Source organism: Amaranthus tricolor, chromosome 1 (assembly GCF_026212465.1).
Source record: "Amaranthus tricolor cultivar Red isolate AtriRed21 chromosome 1, ASM2621246v1, whole genome shotgun sequence".
NCBI classification, from domain to species: Eukaryota; Viridiplantae; Streptophyta; class Magnoliopsida; order Caryophyllales; family Amaranthaceae; genus Amaranthus; species Amaranthus tricolor.
The window spans coordinates 23,049,344-23,074,119 of record NC_080047.1 but is presented as its reverse complement, the minus strand read 5'-3'; the positions used below and the strand labels follow the sequence as shown (position 1 = coordinate 23,074,119).

Here is a 24,776-nt window from a genome sequence, read left to right as displayed (position 1 = left end):
GCGGGTCGAACCATCGGTTCTATTTTTATTTTTGATGATTACTTGATTATTAGCGAAATTCATTGCTTGTCAAGTTGTCATCGTTATTAAAATATTTACTAAAAAGAATGAAAAAAATAAATTAATAAGAAACGAATCAATGATAATGTCGATAAAGATGATTAATAAAAAAAGAGGGAGAAAATGGACTTGAACCTAGTACCCAAAGGAATACTAAGCTACCTACGTATCCCGAAGGAATCAAAGCCCACATAGTTCTTTGTCATACCTTCTATTTATAGTTGTTGAATGTTAATTTATCGTTGTCCGATGGATCCTATTCGTCTTCGTCATCATCATCTGGTTGGTTAGATGCTTTCGCTGACTCTCCTCCTGACAATGATGCAGATGTATCCATCATCATCCATGGATCATCATCATCGCCTTAATCATCATCATTCCTTAGTCCTTGTGTTCGAATTTCCGCTTGATCCCAATCTTTCTTGCAAACACATATTTGAATACTATGTGGAGCAAGACGAGATTTCTTTTCGTCTAAAACTCTTCTACTTGCACTAAAAGCAGACTCCGACGCAATCGTAGAAGCAGGAATTGCAAGGATATTTTTTGCAATTCTCGATAATATGAGAAATTTTATAGATTTTTCTTTCAACCACTCAAAAATATTGTAGCTACCTTGGTCAATTTCAAAGTGATCTTTAAGATAACTATCTAATTCTAAATATGCAGTGGAGGGTGAAGAAGAGCATGATCCTACAAAACTATCATCTTGGCTCATTATATTAGCTATTACGGAATTATAATAAGAGGGACGTGCCGAGACGCTAGCATGCCTAGACGTATCGCGTTTTGGGTTATATACACTAGCATAGTAATCATAAAGTTCTGCTAAAATTTTTTTACAAGTTCCAACATAATTACGTACTTTACTAAGCGGGCGATCTAATGATTGGTAGTAAAATCCAATTACTTTAGTAAGGCTTCTGTCTTAAAATATGTGTCTAAAATGGTTGCAATTCTATAAATAAAAGGAAAATCGGTAAAATATGTCTTCCACTTATCCATCATATCTGCAAGAATCAGCTTTAAATATGTGTTAGTATCATCATGCGTATGTTTAAGAAGATGATAAAAAATAGTAATACACTCACTTATTACTAAGTGGACGTTTGGTGCGTAAACATATGAAAAAATCTTAGTTGCGTGGTCATACGCTTCTAATATTTTATGTACACCTATAGCTAGTTCCCATGTGTCATCAGTTATATAGTTATCTGTACACTCACTATAAAGTTGTGTTATAACTGGACGATGAGCAATCGCTTTTCTTAATAAATCGTTGGTTGAGCCCCAACGTGTAGGAGTATCTAATGACCAATAAAATTTTTTCACATAATTGCCTATATCGTCTCTTTATCTGTCCAATTTTAAGCCACTCCACTATGTCTCTAATTGGATCTAATAAATCACTTAATTGTTTTATACCTGCTTGGCAAGATAAGTTTACTATATGAGCACAACAACGTATATGTAATAATCTACCCCCAAGGATAAAACTAAATGCAGGTTCGTTATACAAAAGTTCCATACATTTAATGTTAGCGGTTGCATTATCGGTAGAACAACAAAATATCTTATCTAATAAGTTCCATTCTCTACATATCTCTACTAATCTGTATTTTATGTTTTCACTCATATGTCTTTCGAGCATTGCCTCAAAAGCAATTATTCTTTTTTGAATAATCTAATTTTGATCTATCCAATGTGCTGTTACACACATTTAAGATTCTAAATGTGGGGGGGCAAACAAAATATCAATTGTTATGCTAACCCTACCATTAAAAGATTTAAACATTTCTACTAATTCATAGCGCATTGTTTCATATAATTTAATTGTGCGTTGTTTAAGAGTGCTCCTAGGGATTGCTCTATATTGTGGTTGCAAAGTTTTTCTAGTGTAACGCTCGTATGCCCTACTTTCACCATGGTTAAATGGCAATTCATCACAAATTACATACTTAGAAAATTCATCAATCATATCATTACGATTATAAAATATGAATATATAATGTACGTATAAAAACCTTAAAAAGTATTTACCTCTGGTGAAATTGTATAAAACTAAGGGATTTACTCCTTGACTTTCACAAATTTGACAAATGCATAAGAAAACATCTGGATTGTCGGTTGTTTCTTTTGTAAAATACGACCACACATGTGAAACAGTTCAACCACTAGCAGGTGGCATTGCCGGAAAAAGCTGTCTTACTGGTTCATCTTCATCTAAATTTAAATATAAAGACATACTCAAATACCACAATATATAATAAATAATAATTTAAAATTTAATCAATTTGAAGAATAAAATTATAAAACTAACCGATAGTTTGGAAATTGACTCGTTTACCACGAGCTTATCTTTGTTGTTGTAGTTGTCCTTCATGTGATCTTGTTGATGACTGTCGAGATCTATGTATCTCAATAGGGGTCGTTGGTTGCTCTTCTTGTTCTTCTTCTTCATCAATTTGTATTTCTCTTTTCACTTCTTCTGCATAATTGTGTAATTCTTGGTCGTACCCTTCTGGATAATTTGGTTCATAATTATAATTACTAATCGAAGGTGTTGTTGATACCGATGGAGTTGAAGTGGCCTTTCTTTTGGAGCTAGAACCTCCCTATGATTTTGCCACTTTAGTAACTTTTTTAGAGGCTTTTTTCAAAAAAGAAGAATAGAATTAAAAAATAAATAAATAATTAATAGACTAATTATGTAATTAACTAAATTAAGAAATAATTAAAAGACTAATTATGTAATTAATAGAATAATTGCGTAATTAAGTAATTAAGTAGAGAGAGTAAGTAGAGAGAGTAGGAGAAGAGATGAGTTGTGAATGAAAATGATTGAAAGTGATGTGTATTTATAGGAAAATTTGCAACGGCTATAAAACGGCTAGTATAACGGCTCATTTTCCGGTCCGATTCCATGGAACCGCTGGGCCGGTTCACCCAGATCAGTTCCGGTTTCGGTTCCGGTTCCATGGAACCTGTGGTCTGGTTACCCAGACCGGTTCCGGTTCAGGCCCGCGGTTCTTAGGTCCGGTTCAAGCAGTTTTTTTCCGGCGGTTTTACAGTTCCGCGGTTCGGGCCGGTTAGGAACATGTCGCGAACGGTTCCGGTTCCAAGCGGTTAGGGACCGGTTCGATTCCGAGTAATCCCTAACGGTAAGTAGGCATTAATCTGTAATGAGTTGAGCCAAAAATACGTCTCTTAAAAACACTAGCCAAAGATTTATGCCTAATTCAACTACTTAAACTAATGAAAAATCATGAAATAAGAATGCCTAACTTCCACTTAAAATGATAACCGCCCACTAGAAAGATCCTACCTAACCTTTGTCTAGAAACTGTGCATTAGTCTCGCCCGAGGCTATGCATTAGTCTCGCCCAAGACTTTTTCCAGCAGGCAGCAGAATTTTGCATTCAATGTGGCTTCAACCGAAACTTCAATTAAATCAATGCAGCACTTATATATAACCAAGCTTCGACGCGACTTCCACCGACGTTATATAATTTCGACCGAAACTTGATGCAAAATACTCCAAAGCTTTACGTGCCTTATAATTTCGATTGAGGCCAATGTAATTATGCCCGAGACAGAGTCTGTAAATGGCTTGAAATCTAATCAAATGATCTTCGAACTATTCTCATTTCGATCGAAGCCTTCACGAGCCACAAAATGGTGTCTAAACATGTGATAATACATCAATAAACCTCGGTAGTGTAGACATGGTTGAGGATCAGGATGCCTTGAAACTTGCTTGAATCAACTCAAATATCAATCATAAAGATCAAAAAGGCAAATAACAGTAAATAATACATCAATGAACCTCGATAGTGTAGACATGGAGTTGAGCCGTCTAGCAACATTTCTAGTTATTTAACATTAGAGCTAGAATTCCCACTATATAAAAAATCAAAACATGAGAGTTTATTCAAAAAATTTATCTTCACAAAGAGGAATTGAAGGAGAAATAATTGGGTTTGTATCTAAAACATCTTTAAAATAAAAGGTATTTTTTTGTGCACATAGTATGAGCGACTTAAATTTTCCTCATTTAATGTCTTTTTTCTTTTAGGTCATGCTTAGATTTGGTGTAAATATTTAAAGGGGAAAATAAAGTCAAAATAGTAAAATAAAAGCAAATGAGTATGAAATAAAAATAATGAAGAAAAAAGGAAAAGGATTTGCTCTATTATGGAGGTAATACGTTCCTCCACCCTTCCCTAGGATAAATATTTACCCCACAAAATTAAGAGTTTTTTTATTTTTCATTACTTTGCAACCATTGTTCTACCTCTACAGCAATTAAATTTCACTAAGTTCTCGTTTATCAACTTCGTTTTCTTGCTTTGACTTTTTTTACACCTTAAATATTTACACCAAATCCAAGCATGCCCTTAGTAGAAGCATGGATATAAATGGATAAGAGTTAAATTATGTTTTACTTAAGCATGCTAATAAGCAACAAAGTTTAAGTATAAGTTGAGCCAGTTAACTACTTTCAGGTTAAGCTTGTTAAAAACTATCAGGTTAGTCTAACCCTAGTCAAGCACACATAGTCTTTTTAAGAATGTTCAAAATTGATTTGGTTGAATTAGAGCCTCATTATTAGATAGATTCAATCGATCTCGAATCAAATTTATTAATAAAACAAAATTTCAAAATTAACTAAAATGAATCACTAGTACTATGCATGTTTATTGATTAAACAAACTTTAAAAGTTTTGTTATTTTCAAATTATGAATCATAAGTAAATTTTAAACAATAATCATTGTTTATATAATTACTCAACATATCAACTCAATCATTTGCAAATACTTTATTAGAAAACAATCCAAAAAGATCATACAAAACTTATTAAAATTACAAAAAAAAAAAAAAAAAAAAAAAAAGATATTGACGGGAATGCCTAGTTGCATTCAAATGAAAATGAATCTAATAAAACAAGGGATTGGCTTCTAACTCTTGCGCAAATTTCTCAAGAACTTTCTTTCCCAGATCCCCAACTTCATCTTTGCTCAAATCCATTGCTCTTTTTTGGAAATCATTGTCAGAAAAAACAGAATCAAACAGAAGAACCAAAGATTCATCATTGGCATCATAAGGAGGGATTCCATACGTTGTTGCATTCATCTCAAAGAAAGTCTTGACCACATCCGCAAAACTCACATCTTCCTCGCTATTACTGCTTAGCTGGTACAACACATTCCTTAAGACATCTAAAATCATCTCTTCTTCCAAAAGCTGCAATTTATCAATCAAATCCCTAATATTAATTTTTCCAATCAAATCCCAAACAGAAGATATCCCACACCTTTACAACTTAGTAAATCTCAGATTCGTTTGTTTTAAATGGGTTGTTTGGAAAACAATTGTTGGCTGTTTTGTTGGTTTGTTTGACCAGCTGAAAGTATTGACTGTTAGATGTTTGGTAAAATTATTTGTTGGTTGTTGCTTGATTGACTACAAAATGACCTTTATGGACATAAATACTTATTTTGTTATCATTTTGAAGTAATATTTGACTTCTATATTACTTTAAAAAAAATTAATTGTTGTTTTTATTATTTATATTTATTTTTCATTTTTAGTTGTTTGACCAAGTAACAAACCAAAAGCCAAAAGTCAATCAAAAAATTAGTAAGTACCTGTTTGAGAATTCCACCATTTGCTAAGGTAACATTGCTTTCGACAGTGAGATGGTTAAGAGCCAAAGCATCTGCAATATCTTGCAAGATAGGCTTAAGTAACTCTGCAAATTGTTGTTTGTCTAATTTTTCTTCTCCTTCATCAATTCCATATCTCTTCATTAAATCATCTATCATTGGTAAACCTGTTCAATGGTGATAAAGCTTCAATAATGACTAATAATACGAAGATCATTCATAACTATATAAGAATAGAAAGGTAGGTAAGAAACCTGAGAAAGAACAAACACCAATCTTAGACCCGAAAGCAAGTAAGGCAGTCCTTATTTCAGTCTTGATTAGATTACCCTCTTCAAAAGTATCTAATTGTGTGAAAAGATTATCTACCAAAGTTGCATAATCTTCTTCATTCTCCAAGTACTTATAAATTTTGCTTCCATCTAGAATGGACACCACTAAAGGTGAAGCTGCACATATTGGACATCACAAACGTGTATCATTATTAATTATATCTGTTAGATTATGGTAACAAATATATTTAGAATATCTGCAATTAGGGCAAGTGTATATTGTGTATATCAGTTATTTTAGGTAACCGTAAGCGGTACTCTTGTATATATATTCACATTATCATTGTTGAATAAAATAACATAGCAAGATTATAATCCCAAATCAGTGTTTAACCTTTAATCATGGTATCGGAGCAGCAATGATTCTAAATCGTTTTTGCTGCTTCATCACATACCAATTAACTTACCTCAAAAAACCAAAAAAGGAAGATGAATCAAAGACTATCATAGCACCAGACCAACCGGTCACAATGGGACATTTGTTGCAACTGTTCAAACAATTAAACCCCAATAAACCACCGAAAACACAACCAGCATCAAAACCCTCTCAATATCAGAGAAATTAACAAATCAGAATTACACAAAATGGTCCAGGCTGATGCACTTAGCCATTAGTGGACGAGATCGGCTCAACCACATCATCGACGACCCATTATCCTAGAATGACCCAACATACAACCAGTGGACCAAAAGTGACTCGATTGTTATCTCATGAATTTTGGAGAATATAGATCCTGATTTGGTGAATCAGTACCTTGATTTCCCAACAGCTAAAACATTATGGCAAGGGATATAGACGCTCTACAGTAGCGGAAGAGATGGCCTGCAAATATTCGACCTAACGGTCAAAACCAACAAGATTCAACAAGGAACAGACACAATCGAAACATATTACAACAAATTGCTCATGGTGTGGAAAGAAATCGACAGGAGACAACCGAATCCTATGAAGGATCTAGGCGACATTCTCACCTACAACCAGTTAATCCAACAAAAGCGGTTGTACCACTTTCTAGCAAGAATTAATGAGACTTTTGACAAGGATAGAAGAGATCTCCTTCTCTTAGACCCACTCCCTACAGTGGAGGAGGCCTATGCTAGTATCAGGAGAGAAATAATGAGGCGTGGTATCTTGAACAAGGAGCCCTCATCAGATTTGGAATCATCGGGCACCGGTGGAGTATTTGCTTTCAAAGGAAGAACTTACCCGTGGGAAGGCGATAAATCTCACCTAAAATGTACTGTGGCGGTATAAGACACACAAAAAACAAGTGCTTTAAACTCGTGGGTTACCCTGAGTGGTGGTCGGATACAAAGAAAAAGGGGGCAAAAGAACCGGCACAGTTTTCTGATTATAAACCGGACTGGCAGAGCAGTAGTAGGGTGGAGTAGGGTGGAGTAGGGTGGAGCACAAATGAACACTCATCCATGGAGGAAGGAGAGAATCAAGGGGCAGCCATGAACATCACAGGTATCAAAGAAAGAGAAGGAAACCTTCTCTCAAACAGCGTACAGGAACAAAAAAAATAGGGTCAAGGGGAGTGGGGTGCAAAAATCAGGAGCCTCAACCCTTTAAATGGGGGGGAGGGCCACGTGCCTCTCATCCAGCATCCCATAATTTTTCATCTTCTTTTAATACTTCATCTTATTTTGAAGGAGGTTAGATCTTTGATTGTGGTGCTACAGATACCATGCATATGACCCGAATGATTTTTTGACTCATGACAAACCTCTGAAAAACATCATTAAAACAGCTAATAGGGAAGGGATTAAAGTGAGTGGAGCCGAAACTATCTCTTTTACGAAAAATCTCACTATAAAAAATTGTTTATTTGTCCCTGACCTTTCGCATAAATTATTGTCAGTAAGTCAACTAACTAGAGATCTTGATTGTACCGTTCTTATGAAACTAGGATGTTGTATTGTGCAGGATGTTCAAACAGGGAAAATTATTGGGCATGGTATTGAGAGAGGTGGACTGTACTACTTGGAAGAGGAGACTCAAAAAGGCAAAGCGGTTCTTGTTCGCGGATTAGAGGAAAGGCAACTATGGACTTGGCATCAACGTCTTGGACATCCATCTGTAGGGTATATAGAGAAACATGTATTCTTGCGAAGAGCCATAAACACTCGTATTCTAGTAGTTTGAATAAAGTTGATATGCCTTTTATGCTTGTTCATTCTAATGTTTGGGGTCCTGCTCCCATCGAAGGCTTACATGGTTTTTCATACTTTGTTACATTTATTAATGATTGTACCCGAATGAGTTGGATTTACTTCCTTAGACATAAATCTAAAGTGTTTCGTGTGTTTGTTGAGTTCTATAATATGATCTGTACCCAATTTCAAACTCAACCCACATGTTTCGAATTGATAATGGTATAGAATACATTAATTTCAACATGCAAAAGTTCTTTAAACAAAAAGGCCTTATGCATCAAACCTCTTGCCCAGACACACCCCAACAAAATGGAGTGGCAGAACGGAAAAATTGCACACTTCTTGAGATGACCCGTGCTATTATACTTGATTCCCATGTTCCCACTTACCTTTGGCCTGAAGCCATTGCCACTGCTAATTATCTTACTAGTAGACTTCCCACAAAAAGCCTTCAATATCACATACCCCTAGACACTCTCCAAACCCATTTTCCCATACCTTCCTTGCATACTCTACCTCCTTGTATATTTGGGTGCACAGTATTTGTTCATTGTCCGACACGGGTACGAAAAAAATTTGAACCAAGAGCAGTAAAATATGTTCTTATTGGATATGGAGAAATCAGAAAGGTTGTCGGTATTATGATCCCCTGACTAAGAAGTCTACACCACCATGGATTGCGAGTTCATCGAGAATGAGTTCAACTACCACCAACTTCGATGTCAGCAGGAGAAACATGATGACGATCTCAGATGGTTAGTTAGTTCATGGTTGTCCAACCTAGACCCAACAGATCAAGTAGGCAATGCTACAGAGTCACCTCAGCAAGATGTTTTGTCCACTCCTCTGCCACTACCAATCCTATCTGACCATCATGTAAGTTGTACGAATCATGATAATGATGTTTTAAAAGTCCTTGATAATGATAATGTGATTGTTGATGCTTTGACTGAGGAAGTTGTCACAGATACAGTTGAGACAGGGAATCATGACGGTCAGAATGTTGACAGTGAATCGTATGTGTTACCTCCTCGTTCCACTCGAGTTGTTCCTCCAAGAAGATATGATCTTGAGTATGAAGCAAAATGATCGAGATATCCTGTTGAGAAGTCTGACACAGGGAATTTGTCACAGAGTGCCTTAGCATTCAAGGCAGCCTTAGATGCAACCAAAAACCCAACCGCAGTCGAAGAGGCTCTAACCTCCACCCATTGGAGAAAAGCTATGAAGGAAAAGATTAATGTTCTCAAGAAGAATGGCACATGAGAAAAATGCACCTTACCGAATAAAAAGAAAGTTGTCAGATGTAAGTGGGTGTTCACGATCAAATACAAATCACACGGCACGATTGAAAGATACAAAACTTGACTTGTGGCAAAAAGATTCATTCAGACGTATGGGGTCGACTATTCAGAGACCTTCTCTCCAGTTGCTAAACTTGATACAATTCGAGTTCTATTCAGTATTGCATCTAACTTAGATTGGCCCCTTCATCAGTTTGACGTCAAAAACACCTTTCTTCATGGAGAGTTACAAGAGGAAGTTTACATGGAAGCTCCACCAGGGTTTACATCAGGGTTCTCAGAGAATCAGGGGTGCAGATTGAGGAAGGCTTTGTATGGGTTGAAACAGTCTCCTAGAGCATGGTTTGGGAGATTTACCTCTGCAATGAAGAGATTCGGTTACAGACAAAGTAATTCGGATCACACCTTGTTTCTTAGACGAATAGAAAGGAGAATAACATGTCTGATAATTTATGTCGATGACATGATCATTACCGAAGATGATAGAGAGGAAATAGCAAATCTCAATAAAAGGCTATTCCAAAAGTTTGAGATGAAGGACCTTGGTAGACTGAAATACTTTCTAGGGATTGAAGTTCTTAGATCAAACAAAGGAATCTTCATATCCCAAAGGAAGTATGTATTAGACTTGTTAGCTGAAACAGGGATGCTGGACTAGCAGTTTGGTAGGGAAATTAATTTACTTAGCTCACACAAGACCTGATATTGCATATGTAGTAGGAGTAGTCAGCCGATTCATGCACAGACCACAGGTCCAGCATATGGAAGCAGTTTATCGAATTCTCAAGTACCTTAAAGGATCTCCGGGAAGGGGGATCTTATACCAAAAGAATGGTCATCTTGATCTTATGGCATATACAGATGTAGACTGGGCAGGTGATAGACATGATAGGAAGTCAACTTCAGGATGCTTTACTCTAGTTGGAGGAAATCTGGTCACATGGTGAAGCAAGAAACAAAAAGTGGTTGCTATGTCTAGTGCAGAAGCTGAATTCAAAGGTGTAGCCATGGGAATCACATAAGTCCTATGGCTGAGAAAGTTACTAACTGAACTGGGATTCACTCCCACAAGGAGTTGTGAACTATACTGTGATAATCAAGCCGCAATCAATATTTCAGAAAACCCAATTCAACATGATCGCACAAAACATGTAGAAGTCGACAGACATTTCATAAAGGAGAAATAGAAGCCCAAGTGATCAAACTCCCACATGTTAAATCAAAGGATCAGCTAGCATATATTCTTACGAAAGCAGTTGGAACTCAGTTCTTTGAAGAAGTTTTATGTAAGTTAGGTGTTGGTGACCCTACGACCCAACTTGAGGGGGAGTCTTAGATTATGGTAACAAATATATTTAGAATATCTGCAATTTAGGCAAGTGTATAGTGTGTATATCAGTTATTTTAGGTAACTCTAAGTGGTACTCTTGTATATATATTCACATTATCATTGTTGAATAAAATAACACAGCAAGATTATAATCCCAAATCAATGTTTAACCTTTAATCAATATCTCCTAAATAAAAAGATAAATATTTTAACACAAATCTCCTCTTTCTCTTTTTATAACCTTACCGTTTTGCCCAAAACCCCAAACTTGAAACCTGACGATTATAACTACTCCCTTTGTTATTAAAAGTTATTCTCACTTGTCATTTCATATTGTTTTATTTGTTGTTTTTATTTAGAATTTTTCAATTTATATATCACATATTTTGAAAATAATTTTATTCTCATTTTAATATTTTAATAATATTTATGGTTTCCATATAGTTTCCACAAATTTAGTTTTAACAATTTTATATTTTTAGGATTTTACATGTTTTTCAATAACTTTAATAAAATATTTTTTAATAGTTGTGGTTCTCAATTATTTTTCACTAATTTAATTAATTTTTTAATGCTTATAATTTCTAATTTTCTTCCCTCAAATTTATTATTTGATAGGAAAGATTGACGTTAATAATCAAACCTTATACTCATCCGTTGTAAATAATCCAACATTTTGATTATTTTCTGATAATCCAACGTTTGCCCTTAGTTCACTGTGAATAATTCAATCGTTATTTTAGTTTGCTAGCAATGTACCCTATTATTACACTACAATATAATTTGCTTTTAGTGCGATATATTTAGCGACGCTATTTCAAATTGCTAATAGTATATATAGAGGATTTAGTGACATTTATTAGACCCTTTACCAGTATATTAAAAAATTACATAAAAACTTTTTGCAACATAGGATCTAGTGACATTTCTCACAAATGACACTATAAATTATAGTAACAATTGCATATGTCACTAAAGACCAAATAAAGTGTCGCTAAATCACTTTATGGTGAAACTTTAAATAAAAACCAATAACTATTACATTAAAAATATGAATTAGTGGCATTTTTTTAATGTCACTAAATTCGATATCACAAAAACTTAAATTTGTTGTAGTGTTATTACTACGGTATGTTGTGGGCAAATTTATCACAAAAGTTGAATTATTAGAAAATAATCTAAAGGTGGTAACCTTTAAATAAAATTATTAATGTCAATTTTTCCTATTTAATAAAATTAATAATATTAACCACCATTTAAATATTCTATTCAAAAAATTAAAAAATTTCACGTGGTAACCTTGAGTGTTTGGCTTTTCCACAAATGTTTATTTAAATTTGTGTGGTGACTCTAAGCTTCCTTTCCATGTGGTTGACAAAATGTTAAAATTTTGGTTAAATTAAGTTCTTATTTGGACTGATTTTCGAAATATCTAGTCAATTAGGAAACTCGCGACGTCTGTTTTTTTAGAAAATGTCATTGCATTTGTTAAAAATAACGTAAAGTTCTACCACGTGGAAAAATTAAATGGTCAAGATCACCACGTGGACTAAAAAAATTATCTACCACTTAAAAAACCGAAAAATTCAAAATTACAACATGAAATTTCCCATAAAAAATAATTTTTTGTTAATTTTGACTAACCTTTCAATCTTTCAGAAACGACATAAAAAAAATCTTGGAGAAGACGTTGAGGATCTTCTTCCAGCAGTTGATCAAAGTTATAAAGATCTTTAAAACCAAAGTTTATCATCGGAGAAGACGGTGACAATTCTAAACCGTAGAGAAACTCAGAAACGCGTGAGGTTGCCAGCTCAAAAAACTCTTCTTGGCTCATGCCTTTGGTTATTACATCTTCCGGAATTGATGCGTTTGCTCCGCTTAACTCACTACCGTCAATCACTATCAAACCATCTCTGCCTGACATTTTTTTTTAATTTACTTTACAATTATCGTTAGGATTAGGGAATTTTAATTACTTTTATTGATCAGCTTTGATGATAATGATCCTAATTTATAGGATTTCACCAACTTACCATGTCTATATATTTTATAATTGTTTTTCGTTATTTGAGGATATATAATTACGAATTACATTAATAATACCATGGCTGCTCCCAATGGTCAATATAACACGGTTTGAAATTGGAGGCTATACCCTACGATTCAAATTAATGACTAGTATATATATATATATATATGTATATATATATATATATATATATATATATGTATATATATATATATATGTATATATATATATATATATGTATATATATATATATATATGTATATATATATATATATATATATATTATACTCCATCTGTCCCTTTTAATTTGCACCTTTTTTTTCATTTTAATTTGTTCCACTTATTGTGCATCTTTTTTTGGCAATAATCCCACTCTTTTTATATAAATCTCATCCACAAATTATTTTCTCTCTCCATCTTAACCACTCATTTTTATCATTCCTTTGATTTTTGTCTTATTTTCCGACTAAATTTTACTTTCCACTAAATATTACCCAAAATAAAACGGATGCAATATCATAGGGACAAAAGAAGTATATATTTGCTAATAGTTAAAACCAAGTAGGATTATATTAGTACTACTTATGAGTCAGGCTCAGGACGCTAACACTCTCAAATAATTGAGTTCCAATATTATTTCCAAGTTCGCCATCCCAAATTATTATGATTTGGTGAGGAGCCATCAATTATTTATTCTTTAAATTATTTATTAATTATGGCATATAATTTAGTTTATTTACCTTTATTATCTATTCAGTTTCTTAGCTTCTTTTATGTGATACACATTTACCTTTACTATATTTTAAGTTTTTTTCTAGGGTCTATCCTTTTGGAGGATTAGTTGTTTGATATATTGGGTTGATGATTATGAATATGACTATAATTAGCTCATTTTTATTTTTAATCAAAATTCAAAATTTTGATTGATTTGACGATATAGTTCAATATCATCATTATTTGCTTCAGTTATTTCCTTTCTTTTATAACTTCCCTCATCAAAAACTTTTCGTTTTCTCTCATTCCTCCACTTTCGTTTCTTCATTCTCTCATCTTCTTCCATTGTTGTTTACTGATAATCTTCGTGTTGATTTTCTTTCTTTTTTATGTTTTTGCATGTCTAGATTGTATTTTATATTTTCGTCTTCGTTTTTGGTGGATTTATCTGTTGTTTTTCATCATTTTGTTATTTTTCGTGTTGATTTCGTTTTGATTCTTGTTTTTGTATGTCGATTTTGTTTTTATTTCTTTTTTCTTCGTGTTCATCTCTATTTTAGATGCATTTAAGGTTCATTTTTTCCCGGTTTTTTTATAGGTTCCTGTTTTTTTAAACAATGGTGAAGTCTTCAAAAAAGAGTGATGAGGAGGTGTTGCATCTAATTGTTGTTTCAAAAAAGAAAGGATTTTTGAAGGAATCAATCGCTAAGAAGTCTAAGAAGAACAATGAAACTACCAAGAAATTGATTGTTGTCAAAGAGAAACAATCACGTAATAGATTGAAGGAACAAGTTGCTGGGATTTGCACTCCAGAAAGGTCGTATGTTTTCTATTCATATTTTTTTAGGTTTTAGTATGAAATAGATGTGTTTAGATCTATAATTGATTCTCATAAGTTTAATATTTACCTGCATGATAATTGTGTTATGTTCTATAATTGACAATGAAAAGTATTAAATTGTATGTTGTTATTAGTTTATTTTTATTGTTAATAATTGATATATTTGATATCAAAACTGAAATGAAATAAGCTCAATATTTTTTGACTGATGCATGATAATATTTGTTTTGTTTTCATAATTGCTATATTTGAGTCAATAATTAATGTATATTAGTTTAAAATTGAAGTCATATCCCTTTTTTGGTAATAATTTATAGTGATAAGTTTGAAACTTACAGTTATAAGTATTGTTTTCTATTGGGTTTTTAGTGTCTTTTTTTAGTTTTAATAATTGATGCTCTTAATATTTAAACTGAAATTGATAAGCTCAAACATTTTTATGGTAATTCTTTGTTTTAGTATAACTTAATTTATGTAAATGATGATGCATATACATTTTTTTCATTGGATTTTTTTTGTTCATGATTGAGAAGGAAATGAAAACAAATTGTAAGGTTTAGGGTTTTTTGGAATTGAATGGTACTAAAGTTGTTCTATCTAAAGGGCAAATAGATTCTATCAGAGAGATTGGGTTTGGTGGTATGTTAGATATTAAGATTACTAAATATCCTCCAGGGATTTTAGCATATCATGTTTCAAAATTTGATCCTAATGGTTAGGTCCAACGTATTACTAACTGTAGAACTGAGAGGGAGTATTATATTACTACTGCTGATGTTAATGACATTCTTTGCTTGCCTATTAATCCTTGCAAATTAATAAGGACGACATTTAACAATAAGGAATTAGTAATGAAGTGACGGAAAATTTTGGGGGCTGGTGATGATGATGAGTTGAAAACACATATGGTATTGTAGTTGTTTGTGCTTTATGCTGGTTTGACAATCTTGGCTCCATTACCGGAGCATAAGATTAGATATAATTTACTTCCTGTTGTGGAGGTCGTTAATTATATTCCTACATTTGATTGGTGTCATTACACCTTATCAATTCTTGCTTCTTCGATTGCACGCATTCTAAAACCTGGCTCAACGCATTCCACTGTGAATGGTTGTGTTCTTGTACTTCTGGTGGCTTATTGTTATCGAATAGTATTCAAGGGGTAGAGGTTTCCGAAGACACTGTCGCTAGTAAGAATGTTTCTAATCAAATGCTCATAATTAGGTTCAATAAGGAGAGGGAGGCTGGTTTTAGGAATGGTATGATTCAAGTAGATGGATTCCCTATTTGTGAGGTACAGACAGAATTTGTTGCTGAGGAAAAGTTTTATAGTGCTGCTGACGAGTGTGATTGCGAAGCTGTTGCTGAAGACTTGCATGCGGATGCCGGTGAGGGCTGTATGAATGTAGATAGGAATGAGTTTTTGAAGTTTAAAATTCTAGATGGTGTCAAGAAGGATGCTAACATCAAAACAATGGCTAAAGATGGGAGTTATTTTGTTCTTTATTTGTTTTTTTTTTTTATTTATTTTCCATTTGACCAATTTAAGCATCAAACTGCTAGGTTTATAATGAAAATTGAAATTCATTTTTATTCAACTACATTTACATTTTTACAACTAAGTTTGTTAAGTTGTTAATTGTTGGTTTTTAATTTATAATTGATGATTTTATGTCAAAAATTTATATGATTTAAATTGATTGTATTAACTTTTGCTTTCATAAATTGTATGTCTTAATATCTGAATTGTTTCATAGAAAATATTAATTGTTTCCTTTAGTGTGAAGATCTTAAACATTGATGTATTTGTTTTCTTTTTAACAGTCAATTCAAGAGGCTTGTTTATTGCTGAAAAAGAGACATTGATGTATTGGTGCACACCTATATGGAGAGGTTGGGTGAAGCCACAAAAAATACTGTTGAAGATGAGGGTGTTGTGTCTACTGCACAATAAAACCTTCAATATAATGATTGGTTGTCTTCAGTTGATGCACATGTAAAACAATTAATTCAAAAAACAAATGGATAAAAAAATGTGGATGGTGATGCTACTGCTGGGCAGTCTACTCCTATCCAATCTCAAGAAAAGCCTGATATAACAAACATTCCATCGGCTTTGAAAGAATGTTAAACTATCAACCTGGGGCCATGTGGTGTTGACATCTCGTATGTGTCCCAGTTCATGATTACAAACAAAGAAATGTTTAAAGATGTGCATTCATTAGAGAAGGAGGTTATGGATTATTGTTTCCAAGAGGATACAATGGATAAGTTGTGAGTTCTCTGAACCAAAATTTATTCATTATCGTGTTTTTCTTGTTTTATTACATTCTTTTGTTTTAATTTTTTTTTTCTGTGTTTTGTTTTTTCAGTGAAGATATATTTTCATTTGGTGGATTTTATGCTTTATCAAGTGATGACGCATTCACTCTGAAAAATAATGAAAAGATTTTGTCGGTAGTTTTTGATTGTTGGACAGTTTATTTGAACATGATTGAAAGCAATCAGGAATTGACTGTGCCTGATAAAGAATTAAAAGCATTTTTATTCACATTCCAACATTGTGTAAGTGTGTAATACCTTTTTAGCAGCTTTGTTTGTTTTTATTGTACATAGTATTTTTTTTTATTTTTTTGTTTGTTTTCATGTAATAGCGTGCTTTGGGAATGTTAATGTCTGAAAAGGACGATGAGAAGGTGAATGACTTGAAGGTTGAGGTTGTTGATGCCTGGGAAAATCATGTTAATTTGATTAAGGCAAATATTAACATAAAAGGATAAACATGGTATGTACATTTGATTTTATTTGATATTGTTTGAATTGAATTGTATAATTGCGTAAATTGTAAGATATAAGAGAATATTTGATTTTATTTTAGATTATTTTTCTTAGAATTGACAGATATAACTTGATTATTGAGGCATATTACAGAATAATGGTATTGATTTTTATTTCAATTATTATCTCATGTGCCTCAATAATGACATTATATCAGTCAATTTTATGAAAAAAATCCAATATACTTAATGAATAAGATATTCATAGAATTGATTGATTTAAATGTGTTATCGATGTGTGTAATATTGTTTTTTTTTTTTCTAGTTTTTCGTTCATGTGACTCTTATTGAACAACAACACCATGTACTGGTTGTTGTTGATACTCAACGCAAAATTATTCAATATTTAGACAATATAAAGAGGATGAAGGATTACAAAGATGCTGCAATGCTGCATAAGTTTGTTGTGGGATGTTTTTATGATTTTCTTGATGCATTTGAGCATTCATGTGCTGATGAAGTACTGAATTACAATCTTAGTATTGTTAAAATGCCTTGAACTGTAAATGAATCAAATGATTGTGGTGTTTAAGTTGCGTTTTTTATGGAGCAATTTATGGGTGATAAAAACTTTGGCCCTCTTTATTCATCTGAGGATAGGCTAAAGTATAGGGGATTGATTTGTAGCAGATTAGCCTTATCTGATGTAAACAAGAATAGGGAAGAAGTACTGAAGAAACTCGGTGCTTTCAACAAAGAAAAAGAATCCAAATTTCCACTCATTATAGCTGAAAGGGAGTTGAAAGCAGTTGAGAAACAAAAGAAGGAGGAAGAGGAAAATATCAAGCGTTTAACTGAGCTTAAGAAGAAGTTAGACGAGGAAGACAAAACAAAGAAGACGAGCAGGAACAAATTGGTTCCAACAAAGAAGATAACAAAAAAGAAACAATGAGATATTTTTATGGGTTTGTGGTTTAATTTGGTGTAGTAATTGGTTCTATAAACAATTTATTTTTCTTTCAATTAGCTGGTTTGAACTTGTCTTATTCTATAGTTTGATGCCACTTTTGTGTTTGTAAAAAAGTTAACATCATTCTATGACTTATTTTGAACAATAACATTATCTCATTATGGGGCATTCCAGCTGATACATAACCCACTAACTTTGATATTTTATGTCTAATTTTTGATGTGGTTATTATTATGCAAGTGATTGAATTTTATATATTTACCGTTAATATAAAGGTTATTTGAAATTGATGGATTTTTGGTAAATATTGATGTTGTTAAACGGTAAACAGTTTGAAGATATTATAATTTTTTGCTATTCGTAATTGACATGCTTTAGTTAAAAATTGTTGTGTTTCAAAGAAAAATAGATTTATGGTGTTATGGCCATGTTTATTACAAATTGACATACATTAAGCAATAATTTATGTTTGTAATGATAAATTGATCAGGTTTTTGTTATGATATTCTTGCTATTGACACACCTTAGAGAAAAATTAATGTGTTTAAATGTTAAACAAAAACTTATTAATGAATGATTTTTTGTAAGTATTAGTTCAAAGAGCACGATATACAAATTGTATATGTTTCACGAAGCATAAAATGTATCAAATTATATTTTTGTTTCTTGCTTTTTGTTGCTGAGTCTTTTTGAATTGAAGACTAAGATCCTTTCTTCTGTGATGTCTCAAAATGTCCTTTCAATCTCTTCTTTCCTCCCTTTGTCACCGTTCTTTCTAGGACTTTTACCTGTGTTGTTACTTGTAATGTTGTTGTTACTTCTGCTGTTTCTATTGCAGCTTCAATTTCATTGCGAGCCCTCTCAATGATTTTACCTACTTCATCACTTGCTTTATTGTACAGTGCTTCTACTACCTTTTTTGCTTCTTCATTGCTTTGTGACTTTAACACAAGATTGTAAAACTTATGCCGCATGCTTTGTCTCCACGTAAGTGTAGATATTCTGGGGGGTTCCAAGCTTGTAGATGGACATTGATTATCATAAAGTGTATCCCAAATATCCTTCTTAGCATTCTTTGTCCATCTTGGAAGAATGTATATGGCTGGTATTTTTTGCACAGAATGCAAGTGTAGTACCTGTAATAAATGGAAACATAACTATCCATTTGATTCAAAGTTCTTACAAGTACAGTCAACATGTATAGTATCATTGTATTTGGTGTATTGAACTTCATATATGCTGATATCAGTATATCCATCAAACCAGACTCATTTATCACAATTTAAAATCCATTTAAGATTAAAATTGAAGTTCTTAATAGTGAAATTGATATATTTAAGCAATAAAGTATAAGTATTGACATATATTTATTAAAATAATAATAAAATTGAATATTATAATAAATGAATTGAATAAGTTAACAATAATACTTTTATAAAAAGCATACCTATACATCTTTTTATCTCCCATGTCGACAACCTGTTCAATTGAAGATGAGATAGCCAGCTTGAACTCTGTTCAAAGTCTCTGAATAATGTTGCTATGTACACCTCTGACGCATGTCGTAATAAACCCATAAGTCTAAATGCAGACGTTGGGGTTGTTGTGTAGTAAAACTCTATTGTTATCTCCCTTTCTCTCCATCTTTCAATAGTTTTTTGAAATATTTTGAAGAAATGTTGTAGACTTGTGATTTTCGTTGCTTCAAATCCAATTGCATTATTTTTGGATTCACTTCGTTGCGAAGATAATATTCCAGCTGAAAAGAAGTCTTTTGCTTGATGCAGTGCACCATTTGTCTCTTAGGTTGTATAGTCTGTCATACCATTTGTAGTAAGCTTGATTCCTTTTTAGTTTGAATTCATCAACCATGTTTTCCCAACATTCCTGGAATTCAGTTGGATTGCTACACCCCATTAAGCATTTGTTAAAAGCATCTTTGAAGTTTGCATCTGACTTCAATGCTCCATAGTGTGAAACTGCATTTTTCAATATGTGCCATAAGCATAGCCTATGCCTTGAGAAAGGATAGACCTACAACAGATATTGAACTGTAAGTGTTAAAAGGAAAACAGCAATTGATAACATTTAAATTGAATATTGTAAGACATAATTATATGCAAATATACCTCTTCTACTGCTCTTGCAATTGTTGCGTCTTGGTCTGTGAAAACTAATACAGGATTTTTTTCCTTCCATTACTTCTTTAAATTGCTCAAGGACCCAAACAAATGATTCAACTTTCTCATTTGCTATGAACGCACATCCAAACATTGTAGTGTTCTAATGGTATATGTTGTATCAAAAATGAAAACATCCTCATAAATTCTGAAATCTTCCTTCATTAAAAAATCCCACTGAAAGAGTGCCACAAGCTTTGCATCATCATCAAATTTCATATTCCAAAAGAAACCATTGTCTTTCTGTCCCAACATAACCAATTGCATGATCACAGTTTAAGCATCCCCACCCTTGATTTCCTTCATTCTCAATCTGTTCACATAGTTTAGATGGTCTCTTAAACTATGCCCTACACACTTAGTCCCTCTAGCATGCTTCGCCAAATATCTGTATGCTGCAGTAGGCCTTACTTGTGCATCTTCAAAACCTTCAATGGTTTCCATTATTTCCTTTAAAGTTGTTGTCCTCTAAGATTTTTTTCAAGTATTGCCATTACACTCTCAATAACATATAGTTATGTGATACAACATGTTGTTTGACAAAGATGTCTCCACTGTATACATCTAGTTTAATCCTTATGTGTGCATCACATCCATATCTTTTAGTTGGAACTAGCTTTCTCTTGGCATTTTGTCGTTCATGTTCTTTGTTTTTTCTATCTCTGTAGTTCCTTGTTTAGAACAAACGAAGTATTGTTCATGCATAACACCATCTATTTTCCTTATTGTGGATTTTCGAACACTAAACCTTGTTGCTCTTGCATGATCATGATACAATAATTCAAGGTCCTTCCAACTACTTGCTCTCATGCCCTCCAATGAACCTCTTATGTCAAACTCCCTCTTTTCAGTCAAAGGTTCAGTGTGCAAGCATTCTATTGCAGTTGTTGTATCTGAAATTTACATCAATGTAAAATTGAATAATTTATAAGTACAATTGAAATATATAAAATATCAATTTAATGTGTTAGTTTTTAAACTAAGACATTTAAATTGACATTTGGAATCTATGAACCTATATTAAAACACAAGAGAATTCATTGAACACTTTATGCTTAAAATTGAATAATTTAGAACTACAATTGAATATGTTAGTTTTTAATCTATGACATTTAAATTGGCATTTGGAATCTATGAATCTATATTTAACAACAGAGAATTCATTGAACAATTTATGCTTAAAATTGAACAGTTTAAAAGCAAAATTGATCATACGTGTATCAATCATATTAATCTCAACATTATCTTCTTCGTTTTCACCATAACTCAGCATCATTTGTTCATTATCAATCGTCAAATCTGTAAACAACAGATTATCAATTATACATCTTTGAAAAATATAATTTTTGATACGATTTTCGTAATATTACCTTCAATTTTGTCTACATACATTCGTGATGTTTGTTGAATAATTTAGAACTACAATTGATATATATAAAATATCAATTGAATATGTTAGTTTTTAAACTAAGACATTTAAATTGGCATTTGGAATCTATGAATCTATATTGAACAATAGAGAATTCGTTGAACACTTTATGCTTAAAATTGAACACTTTAAAAGTAAAATTGATCATACCTGTATCAGTCATATTAATCTTGACATTATCTTCTTCATTTTCACCATAAACCAGCATCATTTGTTCATTATAAATTGTCAAATCTATAAACAACAGATTATCAATTATACATCTTTGAACAATATCATTTTAGATACGATTTTTGTAATATTACCTTCAATTTTGTCCACATACATTCGTGATGTTTGTTGAATAATTTAGAACTACAATTGATATATATAAAATATCAATCGAATATGTTAGTTTTTAAACTGAGACATTTAAATTGGCATTTGGAATCAATGAATCTATATTGAACAATAGAGAATTCGTTGAACACTTTATGCTTAAAATTGAACACTTTAAAAGCAGACTTGATCATACTTTTATCAATCATATTAATCTCGACATTATCTTCTTTGTTTTCACCATAAACCAGCATCATTTGTTCATTATCAATCGTCAAATGTGTAAACAACAGATTATCAATTATACATCTTTTAACAATATCATTTTACATACGATTTTCGTAATATTACCTTTAATTTTGTCTACACATATTCGTGATGTTTGTAATGTCAAATTCATTCATTAAATCTTCCATTACAGACATGTTTGATATTTTTTGAAGTTAAAATGTTGATTTTCTTTGATTGAAAGAAAGTATTTCAAAGATTTTCGAAAGAATTGAAGAGACAATCCATTTTGATTTATTTCCTTAATCGCGTGAGTGTTTTGGCGGTTTGAAAAATGGGTTTCCTTGATTACCGTTTTTAAATTTGGCAATTTTTATATTTTCCTGTTTTGCTTTTTTTTAATTGATAACTAAAGATGGGCTAACATGTTTAGGCAGGTCTTAAATAGAGGCGGTCTCGGCCAAGAGCGGCTGATAATGGTGTTTTTGCATGTCATTTATGTTAGACCCGAATCAAATAATATTTATAATCACTCTAATACTACTACAACAAGTGTAATGGTAAGTTAAGGGTCGAACCATAAGGACAAGGGATGCTAGACTCTAAGCTTGATGTGGGAAAGTTATATAAAAGGTTGCTTGGGTGTTGAAATAAACTAATGACAAGAAACGAATTACGATGAAAAAAATATATAGACTAAGCGGGGATTGATTAACTACATCCATAAACGTACGTTGAAGTGTTCGTATTCTAAAAGGAGGAAACCCAATCATTTATTGGCGTCGAGCCAGAAATCAAGATAAAGAGAGGAAGTTGGTGACCCCACATGTTACAAGAACGACCTATAATCGCCCTATGTCTCCCTATGAGTGGTATGACAAGATTCGTAACGAATTCCGTCAACCAACGAATGTGATTCTCAACTCGACCTCTAATCAACAAACACGATTTAATATTTCTAGGGTTTTGTTAATCGAAACCCCTAAAAGAACTACTCACTCATACTATAAATAATTAGAGCAAAAACAATAAACAAAGGAATGAAACAAAGCATGTAGAACTTGAATGTAAAGAACAAAAAAGAAAGAAATAAAGCAATAAAGAATGAAATAACAACAATGAAGAACTAACTACAGAAAAAATATAGACAGGGTCTGGGGAGGGAAAGGCAGCGGCAACTCATACCCATAAAGCACAGCGCGACCAAAGGAGTCCCCCAGCTCAATAAAGATAATAAGACGTAGCTACACGGAAAGGATAAAAGGAAAGCATATGAAGAAAAAAAGTAGAACCAACTACAGAAGAAAAAAAAGGAAAACAAAACAAATAATAGAAGAAACGAGAGAAGCATATATATATATATATATATATATATATATATATATATATATATATATATATATATATATATATATATATATATATATATATATATATATATATATATATATATATATATATATATATATATATATATATATATATATATATATATATATATATATATATATATATATATATATATATATATATATATATATATATATATATATATATATATATATATATATATATATATGTGTGTGTGTGTGTGTGTGTGTGTGTGTGTGTCTGTGTGTGTGTGTGTGTGTGTGTGTGTGTGTGTGTGTGTGTATATATATATATATATATATATACGTGTGTGTGTGTGTGTGTGTGTGTATATATATATATATTTATATATATATGTATGTATGTGTATATATATATATATATATATATATATATATATATATATATATATATATATATGTATGTATGTGTATATATATATATATATATATATATATATATATATATATATATATATATATATATATATATATATATATATATCTATATATATATATCTATATATATATATCTATATATATATATATATATATATATATATATATATATATATATATATATATATATATATATATATATATATATATATATATATATATATATATATATATATATATATATATATATATATATATATATATATATATATATATATATATATATATATATATATATATATATATATATATATATATATATATATATATATATATATATATATATATATATATATATATATATATATATATATATATATATATATATATATATATATATATATATATATATATATATATATATATATATATATATATATATATATTTATATTTATATATATATATATATATATATATATATATATATATATATATATATATATATATATATATATATATATATATATATATATATATATATATACATATATACATATATATATATATATATAGGGTCGTGTTCAGGTGAAAACCAAGGTTCTGTGCGAACCGTGAGAACCAAAAAATGTGTTACCTTTTTACAGAAAATGTGCTACTTTGAAGT

At 31.5% G+C, this 24,776-nt stretch overlaps 3 protein-coding genes across 3 annotated transcripts; 1 reads left to right on the top strand and 2 right to left on the bottom strand.

The window, feature by feature from the left end:
• Nucleotides 1-4,856: 4,856 nt before the first annotated feature.
• LOC130826054 (uncharacterized) lies at nt 4,857-12,938 on the bottom strand. Its single transcript, XM_057691560.1, has 4 exons — nt 12,498-12,938; nt 5,982-6,176; nt 5,710-5,894; nt 4,857-5,305 (listed from the first exon to the last, which is right to left on the bottom strand). Exons 1-4 carry the CDS (start codon nt 12,778-12,780, stop codon nt 4,997-4,999), a joined length of 972 nt encoding a protein of 323 aa, XP_057547543.1. The 5' UTR covers nt 12,781-12,938; the 3' UTR covers nt 4,857-4,996.
• A 1,315-nt stretch (nt 12,939-14,253) lies between these two features.
• On the top strand, nt 14,254-17,221 carry LOC130826050 (uncharacterized). Its single transcript, XM_057691546.1, has 4 exons — nt 14,254-14,416; nt 16,265-16,714; nt 16,813-17,005; nt 17,095-17,221. Exons 2-4 carry the CDS (start codon nt 16,623-16,625, stop codon nt 17,218-17,220), a joined length of 411 nt encoding a protein of 136 aa, XP_057547529.1. The 5' UTR covers nt 14,254-14,416; nt 16,265-16,622; the 3' UTR covers nt 17,221.
• A 1,667-nt stretch (nt 17,222-18,888) lies between these two features.
• LOC130807925 (protein FAR1-RELATED SEQUENCE 5-like) lies at nt 18,889-20,634 on the bottom strand. The gene is made up of 6 exons (XM_057673333.1): nt 20,452-20,634; nt 20,317-20,379; nt 20,013-20,221; nt 19,635-19,921; nt 19,371-19,426; nt 18,889-19,323 (listed from the first exon to the last, which is right to left on the bottom strand). Exons 1-6 carry the CDS (start codon nt 20,632-20,634, stop codon nt 18,889-18,891), a joined length of 1,233 nt encoding a protein of 410 aa, XP_057529316.1.
• Between the last annotated feature and the right edge of the window lie 4,142 nt (nt 20,635-24,776).

Bases quoted from the DNA above. Each gene is read 5' to 3' on its own strand.
- LOC130826054 (XM_057691560.1), bottom strand. From the start codon at position 12,780: ATGTCAGGCAGAGATGGTTTGATAGTGATTGACGGTAGTGAGTTAAGC. The intron at 6,177-12,497 runs GTTAGTCAAAAT...CAATATGTGCAG, and splicing joins CGTTTCTGAAAGATTGAAAG to CTTCACCTTTAGTGGTGTCC. The intron at 5,306-5,709 runs GTACTTACTAAT...GATAAATTGCAG, and splicing joins ATGGTGGAATTCTCAAACAG to CTTTTGGAAGAAGAGATGAT.
- LOC130807925 (XM_057673333.1), bottom strand. From the start codon at position 20,634: ATGCAATTGGTTATGTTGGGACAGAAAGACAATGGTTTCTTTTGGAAT. The intron at 20,222-20,316 runs GTATATTTGCAT...TATCTGTTGTAG, and splicing joins TTGCAAGAGCAGTAGAAGAG to GTCTATCCTTTCTCAAGGCA. The intron at 19,324-19,370 runs GTAAGAACTTTG...CATTTATTACAG, and splicing joins TATACATGTTGACTGTACTT to GTACTACACTTGCATTCTGT.
- LOC130826050 (XM_057691546.1), top strand. From the start codon at position 16,623: ATGATTACAAACAAAGAAATGTTTAAAGATGTGCATTCATTAGAGAAG. The intron at 16,715-16,812 runs GTGAGTTCTCTG...TTGTTTTTTCAG, and splicing joins GAGGATACAATGGATAAGTT to TGAAGATATATTTTCATTTG. The intron at 17,006-17,094 runs GTAAGTGTGTAA...TTCATGTAATAG, and splicing joins TATTCACATTCCAACATTGT to CGTGCTTTGGGAATGTTAAT.